At 45.1% G+C, this 17,656-nt stretch overlaps 1 protein-coding gene across 14 annotated transcripts in view; it reads left to right on the top strand.

Moving 5' to 3' along the window:
* Positions 1-287: 287 nt before the first annotated feature.
* Positions 288-17,656, top strand: part of BCL11A (BCL11 transcription factor A) — a 101,540-nt gene continuing 84,171 nt past the window's right edge. For 8 of the 14 annotated variants that reach the window (XM_059891379.1, XM_059891376.1, XM_059891382.1 and 5 more), the window contains exons 1-2: positions 288-710; positions 7,696-8,025. In XM_059891379.1, coding sequence (XP_059747362.1) covers positions 656-710; positions 7,696-8,025 — 385 coding nt within the window. In that variant the 5' untranslated portion in view covers positions 288-655. Of the gene's footprint in view, positions 711-2,469; positions 3,053-7,695; positions 8,026-17,656 lie in introns of those variants that run through there. The other 6 variants (XM_015473444.3, XM_059891375.1, XM_024998951.2 and 3 more) reach the window with 6 other exon arrangements.

Here is a 17,656-nt window from a genome sequence, read left to right as displayed (position 1 = left end):
TCCCCCGCCGCCCCTTCCCTCTCTCCCCGCCAAGCCGCTGCCTCGGCACTCGCTGCGGCCACTGGTGAGCCCGAGGCCCCAGCGCCCCCTCCCCTCCGCCCGCCCCTCCCACGGGGGCCGCGTCTGGCGTCTGCGGAGCCCCCCGCCCGGCACCTCCCCCGCCCCGCACTGGCCATTGGCTTGTCCTGGTCTCTTTTTCATGTCCAGCCCCTGATGTGTGTCCATTGGTGTGAGCTTCCCCTTCCCTCCTCCCCTTCTCTCCTGCTCGCCCTGCCCATGTTTTGTGTGTCTCTGTCCATCCAGACTCCTGACGTTCAAGTTCGCAGGGACGTCACGTCCGCACTTGAACTTGCAGCTCAGGGGGGCTTTTGCCATTTTTTTCATCTCTCTCTCTCTCTCTCCCCCTCTATCTCTCCTCTCTCTCTCTCTTTTTTTTTTTGGTTAAAAAAAAAAAAAAGCCATGACGGCTCTCCCACAATTCATCTTCCCTGCGCCATCTTTGTATTATTTCTAATTTATTTTGGATGTCAAAAGGCACTGATGAAGATATTTTCTCTGGAGTCTCCTTCTTTCTAACCCGGCTCTCCCGATGTGAACCGAGCCGTCGTCCGCCCGCTGCCGCCGCCGCCGCCTCCCGCCCGCCCCGCAGCCCACCATGTCTCGCCGCAAGCAAGGCAAACCCCAGCACTTAAGCAAACGGGAATTCTCGCGTAAGTAACCCAATAATAGTAATAATAATTATTAATAATCACGAGAGCGCGCAGGACGAGAAGCAAGAGAAAGGGGGAGAGAGGGGTGTGTGCATGCATTAAAAAAATTTTTTTTCACGAGAAAAACCTCCGAGAGTCGGGATAAAAGAGATTAAGGGGGGGGGGGGGACCAACCTCATCCCATCCCGAATCGTAGCCGAATGTACACTTTTGGGATAGCACGAATCTTTTAATTTTATTTAATTTTACAAAAATTTGACTCCTCCTCTTTCCTGCTTTCCTCTGCTTTATTTCGCTTTTCGGAAAGGAATGCAATGATTTCGCCTCCAATTTTGCAAAATAATGAACAATGCTGTGGATGCTAACAACTCTCGTGCAAACCTAAGGGAGGGAACTTGAGGGGAAAGGGGGTTACTTCCACTTACCGTAGGAAGAAAAACGGGGGGTGGGGAGCCCAAGTCAAAAAAAAAAACAAAAAAAAACCAAAACAATTCCCAGGGAGAAAAGAGGTGAGACTGGCCCTTGGACACCAGCGCGCTCACGGTCAAGTGTGCACTGGGAGGAAAGTAGTCATCTCCACAATAGTGAGAAAGTGGAATTGTGGGAGGGGGGCCCCGGGCGCTCTTGAGTCCGCCGAGTCTGGAGAGGGGCCGCGGCGCCCGGGAGAGCTTGGGCGCCCGGGAAGGACCGGAGCCGCGGCCGGCGCTGCAGCCTTTTGTTCCGGCCCGAGGTGGGTGTTTGCCCCGCTGCCTTTTGTGCCGGCTCCTCGCGCTTGCCCTCCCGCGCCGCCGCCGCCGCCGCCGCCGCCGAAGGGCAGGAGCGAGGGCCGGGGGCCAGTCGAAGAGGGAGGGAGGGCGCTGTGGCTGCTGCCGCCCGGGTTGCCGCTGCCGGCCCCTCCCGGCCGAACCTTAGCGGCGGCGAAAATAGGTGAAAATAAAATAAAAAACATAAAATAAAACAAGGCAACATTTTTTTTTTTTTGCCCCCAGACAGACGCCAAACGCTCCGCCAGCCGTTTGCAGCAACGCTCTCCTCTTTGACTCCCCCACCGCGCCCCCCCCCCTACAAATATCTCACAATCTCTAATAGAGGGGAAAAATACAATTACCCCCTTCACCAAAACCTCTTTAGTTGCAAACTTAGAGCGCCGGCGGCACAGAGAGGGAGCGAGGAACTCCCTCCTCTTACTATTTTTTGGAAGATTTTCAAAAAAAGTGGAAGTGGATTTTGATTGGGAAAAATCTCGTGTCTGAATGTTTACAAGCACCGCGTGTGCGGGAGCCTCCTGCCAACAAACAGACAGAGGACCGAGCGCGGAGCGGCAGGCCGGGAGCGGGCGGCGGCTGCGGCCGGGCCTCGCCGGGGCCTCGCCCGGCCTCGCCGCGCCCCCGCCCCGCCCGGGATCGCCCACCCGGCGCCCGCCGCCAGCCCGCTGGCCCAGCGGCAGGCGGTGCAGCGACTCAGCGCCAGCGGGTCCAGGATCCTCTCTGGCCCCCTAGTACAATGCCCAGACCTCCTCTTGGCCAACCCTACTGCGAAATCGGTTGGGGAGAAACTCATCTTTGCAAAGCATTTTTATTTTGCAAAGCAACCCTAAAAGCGAGTCCTGTCCGTCCCCTACCCGCGACGCATCTTGCCCCCAGCTCGGGGCGGCAGGGAGATCACCACGTGCCTTCCCTGCCCCCCTCCCACAGGGACAAGCATATAACCCTCAGCTCCCGAGCTCGGCCAAGCTAGGTGGGGGTGGGGGGCGGGGCGTGGGGGGGTAGGCGGTAGGGGAGTAGTTGGTTCGAGTATGCTTTTGGGGAGTGTTCGACCCCGGGACTCCAAGCATCCCTCCCTTGAGTTCTTGCTCTCTACCTCGGGCCTGGCTGGATCTGGGGGCCCTTCTGAGTCTGTATAAGGGAGGTGGGGTGGTTAAGTGGGTGGCTGTCTCCTGGCTAACAGAATGCGCCTGGAAAGGCAGGCGGTGGGCGCTAAGGAAAGTTTGGCTGCAAAGGAAAGAAAGGCGTGAGAGGGCCCACTTCCCTCCCCCACCTCATTCATGACCCTTATTTTAATTTTTGCTGCAATTTTAAAGGACCACCCCATATCCAGTTCTGTATGTTTTAAAGGTGTGTGTGTGTGTGGGGGGGGTGCGCGTAGGGAATTGAATTTTTCACTGGGTCCTGGAACTTGTCATACACTTCGAAAGCTCCCCCGCCCGGGCACGTTGCGGGGCCCTCCCTCTCCCCACCCCCGCGCATCCCTCCCTCATCGCTCTCCCCCGCCCCCACTCCCCCGACCGCGCCGGATGCGGAGCAGACGCGGCGCGCGGCGGTGTGAAGTTACAGCCCGGCCAGGTACCGGCGGGAAGGAAGGGCAGTGTTCGCAGCACTCGGGAAAGCCGGGCCCTTCTTCGGAAGGATGCACTGGGGGCTCAAAGGACGGACTGTGGCGTGCAGTCCAGGCTGCTCCCACGTCCCCCACTCTCCCCAGGCCCATCCCGAGGCTCCAGGCTGGGTGGGTTATCCCCTTGGAATCCCCGAGTCTCAGGGCGGGTTTTGGGTTAAGGGGCCAGTTTAAAGTGGGTGCGGTGGTCGCTCCTTTCTAATTTTCTGGGTACGCAGAGGGGGCGGGAGCCATTCTAGTGTTCAGGACCCCCTTTCCCTCCCCCCTGCCCCCATCCCCCGCTTCTAGGGCTGAATGAGCCGTTCGGTCGCTAGGAGGCAGAACAAGATCAAGAAAGCTCAGCGAACTTGAACCTGTACCAGGGCCTCCTCCCCCACCCCCCTCTGCATTTCTCGACCCGGAGGGAAGAGCTTTGCGAGGGTGGGGGTGGGGGAAACGGACGGTTAGGCAGAATTCCCTTTCTCTCCCCCCCACCCCATCACCCCTTCTGTCTTTGTTCTTCGTTTTGACTTTAAAAATGGTTCTGGCCAGGGCTGCGGAGAAGCGTCCGGGCGCGCGGCCGACTCCCCAGTGCACAGGGAGTGGAGCGGGGTGCAGTTTTCGTTCTTTCGGGCAGGCGTTTTTGGTTGGGAGGAAAGAGGAGTGCGCGCTCTCCGGCTTTGGGGCAAGGCCGAAAGCGGGATCCGGCAAGTTTGCACTTAGTCTCCAGGTTCACTTCTCCCACCCCCTCATCCCCGTGCAAAGCGCGGACCGAGGCGGCCGCGGCAGGCTTGCCGGGCGCCTCTGCAGCCCGACCCCCCCCACCCCCGCCCCCCAGCTCCCCCGCCTCCTGCAGCTCTCGCCTCCGAGCCCGAAATCACAACAATAGTAATAGTTATCATCATAATGATGCGGGCAAACGGCGTCATTAATAATGAATAACCGCAGCCGCGGCCGCGCTGTGCACACCGGTGCCGGGGATTGCGGGAGAAACGCATTTGCAGAGATCCCTCAAAGTAAAAACTGTGAGCCTGTGGACACAGAATGAATTTCAGGACCCGCGCCTGAGGTGTGTGCGGTGATCCCGAGACAGCGCCAGGGTAACCTGCCGAGTTTTCCAAGCCTCACTTCCCGTGTCTCCACCTGGTGGGCCTGGGGAACCGTCGTCACCCCGCGGCCGGGCAGGACCGGCGTGGAGGCAGCAGTCGGGCCCCGGGGCTGCCCGCCGCCTCCCGCCCCCAGCCCCCAGCCCCCGACTCCCGGCTCCGGGCCCCGCGGCCCCGCGGCCGCCGCTGCACGTGTTCGCAGCGAGCGCGGCCGGAGCCTGCGGACAGCACGCTACTCGCTTTGTGCCTCAGAGTCCCCGCGCCCAACTTCACTTTCCTCGGAGCCCACCCCCGCCGAGCCCCCTGCCCCGGGCCTGTCGCCCCTGCCTTCGCTTTTGTTTTTTTTGCTTTTTCTCTCCGCATTTCAGTCTCGGTGTGCTTCCTTACCCTGTTAAGACAATCAAAGAGAAGGACTTGGAAAGCAAACTTGAAGGCAGAGCGCCTTTCCCCCTCCCCCTCCCCAGCAGCCCTTGTTTCTCTTGCTCCTTCCCTACGTTTCTTATAAGGCTTTTTTTTTTTTTTTTTTTTTTAATTTATTCCTTTGCAACTGCTGAGAGAGGAAAGAGATCTCAGTTCAGCGGCTGGGGCATTGAGACGTTTCAGTCAGTCTTGCTGTTTGAACGCAGAAGCATTTTATTTTGTATTTCTTTTTCCCCTTGTAGAGAATTCACGGCTAATTATTATGATTATTTGCCCACTCCCTTCCACTTCAATCCTGGACTCCCTGCTTTGTAGCCAGCGCTTAGGCCGGAGCTTAGAAACGCCGGTTTTGTGGGGGTGAAGGAGGATGGAATTGAATTGAGGGAGGGGGTAAAATGGCTGAGGTTAGGAATGTTTTTAGGGAAAGGGGAATTTGCATTAAAATACAGAGAAATTATCAGAGCCCAGAAAGGAAATGTTGATTGCCACTGAGAAAAGATGTCAATGCAAATCAGTAGATTACACCAAGAGAATTGTATTTTCATATTTTCTTTGTGCCTCACTTCGTCTGATTTTTAATAATGTAGCAGCAACGATAAGAACACATTTTGGTATTTCTCTGAACATCACCAGCCAAATGTTTAGTAGAGAGCCTGATGTTAAAGGTATTTCATACATTAGGATATAATTCTTGTTAATTAGCAATAATTTACGTTAAGAGCATAGAAAATGTTGAGGTTATAGGTTTTATATCTGTACATTTGATCATCTTGTTATTTTCAAGAACTTTGCCTCCTATAAAATTAATTAGGTGAAATGTGGAGGTGTAATCAGCAACCTCTGAATTACCACTTCATTTCCTGGTTTTGATTGTAAATCAGTTCAGTCACTACATTTAGAAGACTTTAACCAAGTCTGTTTTGTACCGCGTTACCTTTAACTGTTTGATACCTACGAGAGTATCTTCTTTTGCTCCCAAATAATATTTCCAGTTTCAGAAATGTGTCAGGGCTTGGGGATAAAGAACAAATCCTAACGATGGAGTTTAAAAAAATGTTTTTTTTTTTTCCCCAAGGTTCTATGTACTGCTAACTTTTAAAAAATGAGGTATTTCTCCTCAGTCTTTCTTCAATCTGTAAACCTCTGAACTTGCAGTTAATGCTGAACAACAACCAAAAAAGCCACATTTGTTAATGTGTACTTAAAATCCTTAATTCAAATAGGAGGAATCTTGGCGAATAACTTCCTTATTCAGTTCCTCCCTTGTCACAATGAAAGCAAGCAGGGGAAAGATGACATAGACGCATAATGCAAAAGCACTTCTGTTTGTCTCCTTTTATTTGGAAAGTATGCATGTGTATCTATCTTTCGGTCAGTATGTTGGGCAAAGAAATGCAAGTGCTTACTTTTCTGTCTTTATTAGTAGGAATATAACCTTCATATTCCTGTGGTGACCTTATGTTAAATTAGGAGGAGTACCAGAGGCTAGAAATTATGACATGTCCTAGTTGAGCACAGGTGCAGCTAGACAGGGCTCTCTCAATATTATTTCACCCAGCACATCTGGGAGTTACTCCAGATCTTCCCCCTCAGTATTCAGCCTGGGTAGGGTTGAAATAAATTTAACCTGAGTTCACTGGATTTTTGCACTTTATCAAAATCTGTTCCAATATTCTACACTCAAATTAAAATCTATTTTTTGATTCTCTGTGGCTTTAAGTTCATTAAATGTGAAATTGGCAGCTTGCTAAAGAAGGTCAGACTGATTAACTGTTTAAGACTTGTACATTTTCTGCTTCAGTTTTATTAACTGGCAGCATCCTGGATGTATTCTGTGTTTTGTAAATTTTTTTTTTGGTGATGGAGTAAGTAAGCGTAAGGTTTCAGGAACAGAGGCTTACTCTCATTTCCCCTTTGGAAGTTTAAAAAATGATAGAAGCTGTTCAGATACATGCTTGAGTATTTTGGTGCAAAGTTGTTTTTTTTTTTTTAATTTAAAGAAACAGGAATGAAAGACATATCTACCTTGTTGTACCATCCACTGGTGATCATGTGTACAGAAATAGTCCCATAATGAAGCATTTTGGAGCTCATTCAGAAAATTAGTCAACTTTGACAACATTAGACAAAGTATTTCAAGTCTTAAGAAAAGACTTCTCAGCCTTGATCTGAAATGTGGCGTTTGCTTGACCATTCTGATTTTTATGTGATGGGGGCCACCAAGTACAAACATGTTTAGAATATTTTAGGCATTCCTTTCTTCAGAATGAAAAAATGACTAATTGGCTTATTTTCTTAAGTACTCAAAAGTATCCCATTTAGCTAACGTGTCTGAGAAGAATTGCCAGTGAATTTGGTATTTGTTTGATTTTGTGGCACTGCTGAGAGTGAGATCAGAAAGGTTTTTGGCAGTGTGGGTTATACTGCTTTATGATTATTATTTAGATCCGTTTCACAGGTGAATGCAATCTTTTTCTTATCACGGCAGTGTAAATACGGCACGTTTTCTGTGTGATGTAGTAGCTTTCTAATTTATGAAGCCATATCTCTGTATATTTTGAGTGTATATGTTCACACACAAAGAGGATGTGTGTGTGTGTTTATTCACCTCTCCTTTTATTCTTGGGCACAATAGACAACTTACTGTATAGGAAAAAAGAAACAAATTTGGTTTCAATCCATGTTTTTACCAGTTCTTTGGGGGTGGTTATTATTTAGGCTTACGTTATGTTTCTGTGCTAACTATTTAAATAACAGTCACATTCTTTCTAAACTTACAAACCGGACACTGTTGTGTGTGTGCGTGTGTTATGTATATATGTGTGTGTAGTTCTCCATGGTAGTATGCAGGTCAGGCAGTTTTCTTTAACTATATGATGGTTTACCTCTATGATAAATTTGCTTTCTTGTTGTCAGTTTCCACACCCGTGTATGTTTCAGGTGCTCACATGTTTTTCTGAAACTTAAATGGAGGAGCCTAGAAACCCTTTACATAATGTGCTGGGGTGGGATGGGGTTGAGAATGTATTTCCCCCTTTCCTCTCCCTTCTGGCCCTCTAATAATTGTGCTTTTGTTTCTTCAACCACAGCCGAGCCTCTTGAAGCCATTCTTACAGATGATGAACCGGACCACGGACCTTTGGGAGCCCCAGAAGGGGACCACGACCTCCTCACGTGTGGGCAGTGCCAGATGAACTTCCCGTTGGGGGACATTCTCATTTTTATCGAGCACAAACGGAAACAATGCAATGGCAGCCTCTGCTTAGAAAAAGCTGTGGATAAGCCACCTTCCCCTTCACCAATCGAGATGAAAAAAGCATCCAATCCCGTGGAGGTTGGCATCCAGGTCACGCCAGAGGATGACGATTGTTTATCAACGTCATCTAGAGGAATTTGCCCCAAACAGGAACACATAGCAGGTAAATGAGAAGCAAGGAGAAAAGCTGTTTGCATGTTTTCTTTTCATTTTCAGAGGCACTGTAGCCATGCACTAAGGAGTGGTGAAGTGCTTTCTGTGTTTCTCCATGTGACAGTCCATGACAGCCCTGTAACGTTCAAGTAATCATTCCTATGGCTTATGTCCAGAACACACAAAAATAAATATTTCCCACTTCACTTGAGTCAGATGTAGGCAGGATAGGTTACACACACCTGATACCCTCTCTCTGGATCTACTGATTCTGAATTTCTTTCCTTTTCTCTCTCCTCCTCATTTTGAAGTGTCAAGCCTTACTACACCTAGCCCAGTTTCCAAGGCCCATTTCCAACCCTGGTGATAAGTCAGAGGCAGAGGGGCTATATGGGCATTTGTAGTTCGGCCAGTAACATGTTTGGGTCAGAATACCTGATCAGGCTTCCCTAGTGGTGCAGTTTGTTCTCGAGGCTTCCGTGACGTTCGGTGGGCTGGAGGGGCATTTTGGAGGGACTGGAAAGAGTTAACTGAGCTTCGGGGCTAGCCTTGGATCCATATTGGCTGTCAGCCCGTATGGGGCTGTAATTAAACACAGCCCCGTGGTGGGATGACACCGTGACCTTGACTTTAAGATGCCATTTTCAACTGGCCAGGCCAGAGTAGAGAGGGCAGTTGCTGAAGCGCACAGACATGCTTACTCGAAAAGTTTAAGGGCATGTTGGAAATTTCAAAAGGTTGGTTTGACAGGAACGGCTGCTCCTTGCAGCCTGCCTCCTCAGCTAAATGATAAATGCTTCTTTGTGCTCTCTCTTGTCTCTGATGTGGTTTTGACAGATGTATCTTGATTTTGTTTGTGGTTTATACAACCACATGTCACCCTTACAAATGTCCAGTCCAGACTTCACTGTTTCTGCTGTAACACAATGTTAAAATTCTCTTGGAAAAATACATATACACATTCAACAGCCTTGCTTCCTCTGGTTAATTTTAGCAGAAAGGTAGCTAGAGGTATGGGTTTCTCAGCAGCACAAGGGAAAGGAATTAACCACTACAGAGGGACTTAAATCCCTACTCTGAATGATAATCAACAACACTATATAGTGACTCTTAAAACATTTTAATAAATGAAACAACAATGATTTAACGTACAAGATGAAGTGAATGCGGATTCTGTAGTGACAAAACCGGCATGTCCGAATCACTTTCTCTACTTCCCTTGCCCCTGCCCCCAACAGGCAGAAGGTTTGTTTAGATTTAGGAAGGGTAGTGCATAGAATCAGTTGATGCCCTGGAACTTGTCCCTCCGACTGAGTTTGACCAGAAAGTTGAACTGTAGTGGGTCAGTGGTCCACAGGGGATTAAATGTTGTATCATTTCTCCTCCCCTCTCTGGAATTTGCTCATTAAAATCAAATGTGGCATTTTCTTTCTTTTTTAATGCTTCCTGCAATAGCACCCAGATACTTTACCTTTAGTAAAACAAGAAAGCTGCTGCCAGGGAAGCTGTGTTTACAAACTGTTTTCTTGAATCCATCCCATGTAGCTTATATGCCATGCAGGTTACAATTTTATCTGTTCCCCCAACCCCCGGTAGGATATGGTGGTGACCATTTCCATGTGCTGCCTTGTGACTGGAAGGAAAATGTACAGAAGTGTAAGGCATGATTAATGAAGCTAGAGCAAGCGGAAGGAGATTTGGTCTTCGGAGATCCAAAGCCTTTCTAAATCTCCAAATATGGAGTAACACTTGCGTGATGTAACATCGTATTTACATATCGAGCCGCTCGTTTAAAAAGACAAAACACAGTGTCTGTCAAGCAAGAATTAAAACCACTTTTTACTGAGGTCCCAAGTAGGTTATTCAGTCTCCGATTAACCAGCTTGAACATTCTGTCCCTCTGTACTTACTGGAGAAATCTAAAAGCTGGTGGGGGGAGGCCCTATAGTGAAGGCTTTTCACTGTCACAGTTGTAAATCTATGTAGGGAAAGATGAGATTTTCCTGAATTCTCTGGTGGTCATAAAGATTCTTTTTTTTTTTTTTTTTAAGGAGTAGTACTGTAAGAGAGCTCAAAGAAGGACCCCCTCCACACAAAAAGCACATTTAAGATATATTTTATAGGGCTAATGCTAAGCAATTTCGCTGAGATGAAAAGCTACCTAAGCTATCTAAGATATTCAGTGGGTGCACCAGTGCTGCGACCCAGGTGAGGTAAACCTTTCATGCACGAATAATTACAAAGTCTTGATTCCTTTCATTGTGTTTAATCACCTGTTCCCACCCTGGAATTGGCTGAACATAAATAGCGTGGTCACATCTCAAAGCGAGATGTCAGTAACTAGAATCACGACTTCTCATAATTCACGGTAATGAATTAAGAGTTTCCTATGGTGAAATTAACATTCTGCCATTGCACGTAAATTAAGATGCCCTGGCTCTCAGGTGCCTCTGAAGTGAAGTTCTGGAAGACGGCTGTGTACTCGCAGCCCATTTCTCTCAAGTGCATCTTCACCATTCCAAGTCTGCTTTTCTTTTTATGGTGAGGAAGGAAACAATAAGAGTAATCATTCAGTAGATATTTGAATTGTGTCACACACAAAAATGAGAAGCAATGCTCTGTATTAGGAAAGAGATATATTGATGAATCTCTAGAAGAATATGTTTAGCAACTGTATAAAAGGTAGTTATTTAAATGTGCTGTGTAGGAAAGGCTTTATTAAAGTGGTGTAAGTTGGATACGAGCTTACTGTGTGCTCTGTGCTATCTTATAGGCAGGAAGCTGGAATCAAACAGCGACAGATCTTCTTCCTGAGATAAATAAAGCTTAGAGTTTGGGCTTTCACACAGGAGGTTGAGTGGAGTTCTTTAAATCTTCAGTAAGATGCCATGCGTTTTGGCTGTACATAGACCTCTCAAAGCCGAGTATTTTTTAGTGAGGATAATTTTTACCAGGTTGAATGTACACTTGTATGTTGTTCAGGTTGTTTTTTTTCATTTTATTCAAATATTCAAGATTGTGGGATTATGATCCACTGAGACCCCTGAAGTAGTGTTAATTTAACTGGAAACCAGCAGGTTGTACTGTGCAGGGCCCAGTTCATCAGTGTGTGTGTCAAATATCCACTATTGGATATCAGCAGTCTTTGACTGGCAGTCAGGACTTTTAATTGGGGTTTGGTTTTGTTTCCTAGTCTCATGTTTTATGAGGGGGGCAAGTATTCATTGAAGATTAGTGACTGTGGAACTGCTGTTCACTTATAGAAAAGGCCAAAAAATATTATCCCACAGTGTCAGCTTTGAGGTTTTGGCTTATTGCACATAGAAATCTTTAAATTAGGGTTGAGCTGTCATAAAGTTAGCTTTTTGAGAGAGTGGCAGAAAATATGATGAGTCCTGTGAACTGTCAAGCAGTCTGTTGCTAGCTAACATTTTTTCTCTTTAAAATCAAGAACATAGGCATTGATATCAGGGTATTTAAAAATTATTTGCCTAGACAATACACCTCATACCTAGATAATAATATGTAAGGCAGAAGCTCTGTGGAAGGAAAAGTACCAGTTCAATCCAGAAATATATAAACATGTTACTTAAAGGTAAATCAAGTATAACATACTCATGCTTTTCAGAATTTAAAAACTCAACTTGCCTTTTCTTTTTGTACCCATTTGAATTCTTTTCCTATCTCAGACTGAACTGGAGGATGTACTTTATGATATAATTGTAAATGAGACTATAAATTATAGTATCCTATTATAACCTATTTTTCATTTCTCTTTATTTGTGTGATTCTGAATAAAAACCACTGACTTCTAAAGTGAATTTTTAGTGTGGCAGCTACAAAAAATGACAAGCAAACAAAAAAATCCCCAGTATACTGGTGAACATTTTATTTAACCTTCACACCCAGAGAATAAAGAATATTGTTTCTTAATAAATACCTAGGATTTTCACTGGGAGCCCATGTTTGCGAGGCCATTACCCAAAGGCTCATGTTCATGAGACTGGGAGTCCTATATACAAGATGTATTTGTAAATAAGACAGAGAAAGGTTGTGAACTGGCAGCTTGGATGTTTTGTCAAAGTACAATGTCAGAGAAACTCTTTCTAAGACAAATTGTAAATAGAACTGTCACAGCGATTGCATGATTGAGCCGCAGAAGTGTCTTACAATTGTTGGCATTGTCAGAGGACTTTTGAAAGCTTAATTAAACACAGTGGCCCGCATGGCTGCTAAATTTACTTGGGCAAGCCAAAAAGAAAAAAAATCTAAAATGTGGAAGATCCCAAAGATCCCAAAGTTCTGTGTCACCCTTTTGGTGACACAGAAAAGATGCATTGTGCATTTTCCTAGTTGTCTTTTATAAATACTAGTTTTGAGAACAGGGCCACGTGATATGAAGATCGTCCTGTGTGTGATGTGGAGATTGTGTTAGTTTTTCTGTCTCCTGCTGTTACAGACAGTTAATGTAAAAATGGCCTTTTATTGGAAACACAAATATGTATTCACTTCAAGAACAGGAGCAGGGGGGAAGTTTCCCTCCCATTCTCTGTGTTTATTCTATGAAGGCTTAAAAAAAAAAACAGTACTGTAATTTCTCAAATCACGCCATTTCTAGTTTTGTTGCAAGTTGAGCCTTTTACTTTTAAAGGATCTGAAATCTGCTTTGCACACCTTCCTCCTGGTGAGTGTGGCATTTAATTGTGGAGCTGCCCATGGGTTGGAAAATGCAACTGGGTCTAGACATGTGCAGGCAGAGTTAGAACAGCAAACCTTAAGCTCAGGGAAGAGGTGCGTTGGATGCATATTAATGGCACATTGTAGAATCCTGGAAAATCATCATTTCATACTGCTGTCTCAGTTTGGCTAATGTGGGGGACAGGGACAGGAATATATAGCAGATGTGCAAAACCTAAGGAGGCATTTTTCAGAATTTTGTGATTTCTTAGCGAAAGTGTTTCAAAAAGAAGAATAGGTGAGTGGTGGCCTTGCACACTAGTCAGTGAGAAAGGAAGAAAGTTTTGGCTTTCGTCTGGGAGAAAATGTGAAATTTAACTGAAGTAGCACAGTTAGGGCGATGCACCAAGATTGCGTCACTCGTTGTTAATTTAATCTACTCTGGTTGGTCTGTTCACACCCTTTATTGCACAAAGAAATCATTTGACAAAATTTACCCCAAGCCCAAGTCTGTTTTTACATACAGTAGTACCAGCTTTGTGCAATAAAAGGCACTTAGCATCAAATCGGACCCAGCCTGGCACCTTGCCACTTTTTTAGCACGAGATTTAATCACCAAGGATCTTTAGTACCTTTCTGCTTGTTCAGATTTCATTTGGGTCATGGTTATGTCAGCAGTGTTATTATTACAAGGATTAAAAAAAAAATTTAAACTTAGGGTCCATTTTTAACACTATCTCAAATCAAGCGGGTTTTTATTTTATGTGTCAATTTGGAAGACATTAATAAATTCATAAAATATATTCAGACTATATAATTTAATGGATAATGACTAGTATTTTTATTTGTAATACCAATGGGAAATTGGCCATTGTCTCTCTCCCTTCCCTGTTCTCTCCTCCTACCCAGGTAAATAAGTCCTTAAAATGCTTCTCCCCTTTCCTTCCAGGGGATAGAGCTCTGGCCAATATCAGTAAATTTACCTTTGTAATTTGTCGTGTAGGTTTTACAAAAATGACCTAATTAATTTGAGCATGGACCACATTACTGCTACTAGAGTCATTTTGTGTCACTAACTTAATTTCTAGGAAATGTAACCTGACAAATAAGAATGCTTTAGCTCTCCACATGTGCTCCTAGGAACCAAAGGCAGATTTAAAATAATAATAATAAAAAAATGCCAGCATTATGAAAGCCAGTATGCTTGATGCCAAACTCAATTTGAAGCCAGTAAACATCAGACTGGATTTCTAATCAGTTTTAGAATGTAACGTATTCCATATTGGGTTCACTGGAATTTGTCTCTCTGCTTTTTACTGGCCAGCTGCACTCCCTATGCATTTTTAAAACATTTCAGCAATGGCTTTTGCTGTTCTTAGCAGGGTTAGTAACTTAGGGTCTATTTCTGAGCTCATTCGTCATTCTGCGATGGCATCGAGTTAGGTTGGCAAGGGAAGGATTTGAGGCTTGGGGGGTGGTGAGGTCACTTCTGACCCCAGCAGGGAATAGGTGAGCTTCATTTGCCTTTACAATAGGCGCACAGCTACTGCACCTTGGAAGATCTCTCAGGTGCCGCTCAGATGGGCGCATGTAAATGCCCTGTCAGTTGCGGAGCTGGAATATTAATGCTTCTTCCACCAGCGCACCATAATAAAGCTGTACACAGCAAGCTTAATATGCAGCCAGTCTGGGGAATTGTGTAAACTTAGATAGCCCAGTGTGAAAGACAGCGATGTAAAAATGCTGGCTCTGCCACAGTTTCCATTCTTGTTCTCCTTTGATCTAGAGCAAAATGAAAACATCATCCTTGCCTCCTCTTGGAGTTGTCTCCCCGACTCTGCCACCTCCCAGTCCCCCACCCGAATTTCTTTGCATGTGCTGGTATGGAGAAAAGCGACATAATTTGTTTCATATGGTTAATTACAGGCGTTTGAATATTTAAAATTTTAAATAGCCACAGTTCCAGCTTTTCCTGTTAAAAGTATGTGATTTGAACAAAGGGAGTACAGTGTAAATATTTGTGGTGATTTGCAACACCCCTCTTTCCCCATTAAACACACGCACACATACGCACACATGCACACGTGCTCATACATTCAGTTTAAATCTAGCTCTGACTTAAAGGACTTCTGTACTTTCACTTGTATTTTTTTTTTTAAACCAACTCTCAACTGGAACTCCATTAAAATATTTTGCCATTATTTTTAAGTCCACTGTTGCTTGAGGTTTTAAAGAGGATTTTTATAATGTGTTCATTTAACAGAATCAACAGCTGTCAGAGCCAGTTGTGGGAAATCCACAAAATGTACAAAGAAAAATACACACGTTTCCTGAAACAAAACACTTGGAAAAATAAGCTGCCAAGAACTGGAGAATGAGGAGTTTGCAGACAGGGCACCAGAGTGTTTCACCTCTCCATTCACCCTGGAGACTGATGTGAGCCGGTCTGATGCAATGCCGCTGGAAGGCTTACCTGCACAGGTTACTGCTCTGAGCTAGAGCCTCGCTAGGGGCTAGGCCAGGCCACAGCTTGCTCACTCTCTGCCTTCCTTTTTTCTTTTTGATCTCTTTAGATAGATAAAAGACCAAGTTCTTGGAACTCTAGACAACAAATTATAGCCACTAAAGTTGAGATGATCAGGTTTAAACTTCCTGTAAAAGAGGCGAGAAGACGCTGTGCACACCCTTTTCCACTTTTCCAGATAGGGTTGGCAGCATGTTACTCAGAATTGAATTGGCCCGCCAGGGAATTCCCAGTGGGGACCTGGAGCAGGCCTATTGATGAAGGGGATACCTGGGGACCTGTGGTCACTCACAATGAGTTTCTGTTTGTGTCTTTGCTGTTGTTAGCATGAGTGATGAACAATTACACCTACAATTTGATCTCAGTTTTAGATAGAGGTGAGTCCATTGGTTTAAAAATTCCCATTAAAATGAAGAATGGAATTATTGTGAAACCTGCAGAGGTGCTTTCAGAAAGAACACAGGTGCTGTGGTGTTCCCCTTCTTTCTCTGCTTTCTAGTTTATTTTGGAATTTTCTTTAAAAAAATGGGGAAACCTCCTGCTAAGCATCGGGGCATTTACATTTATATTCATCAGTTGTTCATTTTCTTGATATGTAATGATGCATAAAGAAGTGCAGAAAAAAAATCACATCTGTCAATTTTTAGGAAAATCAAGTGTAGCTTGGATTCCTGCCTTAGCTGCAGCATGAGGCACTATGTCCCATATCTGCTTTTTAGGTTTCAAATATGGAGTTTCTCTTTGGGTCACAAAAAATATCTGAAGCATTTCCTCCTACTGACTCAGGGGATACCATGATGTCATGATTTATTTACATTTAGGAGCAACTTGCAATAAGCCATTTACTGCCCATTTTGCCCCCACCCCTATCTTTGAGTTCATAGTTAAAACAATGCCCTAACAGTGTTAAAATTTAAATCTCATGAGTTTTTCTCTCCTACTCTATCCCATCCTAAGATTAAAAAAAATTATTCTTTTACATTTAAAAGTGAACATTGGCTACTGAAGAATGATTTAAAGGCTGAGAAAAATTTTAATAATAAATCTTAACCTTCTCATGTTATGTTTTTGTTATGTTAAGGAGAAAAAAATCAATAAGGAAAAATTTAATTCTGATAAAGATACTCTTGGATCTTTGAAAACAACTGCTGTCCTTTTAACTAAAACATTTGAGCAGCTTCAAAGACTATGTATTTCTTCTGATCTTGGAGCTGTGTGACTGGTAGCAAGAAAGAAAAAAAAATCTTATTCTACATACAAGTGGATTGCTTAACAAGTCTGCACAGACACGTACTTGTTTGTACAATAGAGATAAAAATTCCTGTATAAAAATAATTCAGCTGCTGACAGCAGGCATTGTTGTGGGACCTGTCTTTTGTGCTTGTCCCAGCTCCAGGCCCCTCCCCCACTATCTGCTTGGGGCAGCCTGCTGCCTGCAGACTCCTGACCAGAAGTTAATTGCTGTATATTAAATATATAGGTATTGTATCTAAAGAGGAATATCTTGGGCCTTCCTATGTGCATTCCACTCTTCTTTCTGATGGGATTGTGGCACTGCCAGCAGGGGGGTGGCGGGCAAAGACTTTAATAGGGAAAATGACTTGAAGGCAGTTAGGGGAAATTTGGCCTTCAACTCCCATTTGCTCTGCAGTGTAGCATCGGTTTCTAAACTTTTGTTTTTAATCTAATTCTGATTTACTCTGTCACATCCCATATCAACCCTCATTGAACTCTACTCATGTAGAGTAACATTAGTGTCAAACAGAATTGGTCAGGACTGCGGACCTGTGGTTCATACAGATGGTCGTGAATGCAGGTCCCGTGAAGCTCTGCCTCCTATTCTTTCTAATAAACGTTAAAATGTGGCGTGTTTCTGAGCAGGGCCCTGGATTAGAGAGTCGAGGAAATCGGAGATAGTGCCTGAGGTTTTCTCCCTTCTCTCTCTACCTCTTTTCCCACTTCCTTGACATACCTACATTCCAGGTAAGATCAACTTCAGGAAAGCATCTGAGGCTGGGGGGCGGGGGGTGGGGAGGGGGAGAAGGGTGGCAGAGAGAAGCCACTGGAATATTTTCAATAGGGGTTCAAAGACAGTCACCAAGGCAGAGAGTCCTTTGGGTCTAGCTTTGGAGCAGTAAGCACAGGCACGTGGTCCTTTCAAAACTGTTATTCCCAGTCTTACTTGTCCACCAGCTGAGGGAGGATTCAGAGACTTCGGTGCTTTTCACCTGGATGGAGTGTTTGGGATGGCAGTGGGGGAGGCCTACAGTGGGAATTCTGTCGCTAGAATTTCTTAAATGTCATGAGGTTAGTTAAAGTGGGAGTCAGCATTCAAGGTGTGAGTTAGATTCTTCTCCACACTGGTAATTGGGAAGCTTGAAAGTCCAAATTCCCACGATGCTCTCTAATAACTGGGGTGGGGTGGTGGTGGGTGGACACC

Source organism: Bos taurus, chromosome 11, assembly GCF_002263795.3.
Source record: "Bos taurus isolate L1 Dominette 01449 registration number 42190680 breed Hereford chromosome 11, ARS-UCD2.0, whole genome shotgun sequence".
Lineage (NCBI taxonomy): Eukaryota > Metazoa > Chordata > Mammalia > Artiodactyla > Bovidae > Bos > Bos taurus.
This window is presented reverse-complemented; position numbering and strand designations above follow the sequence as displayed.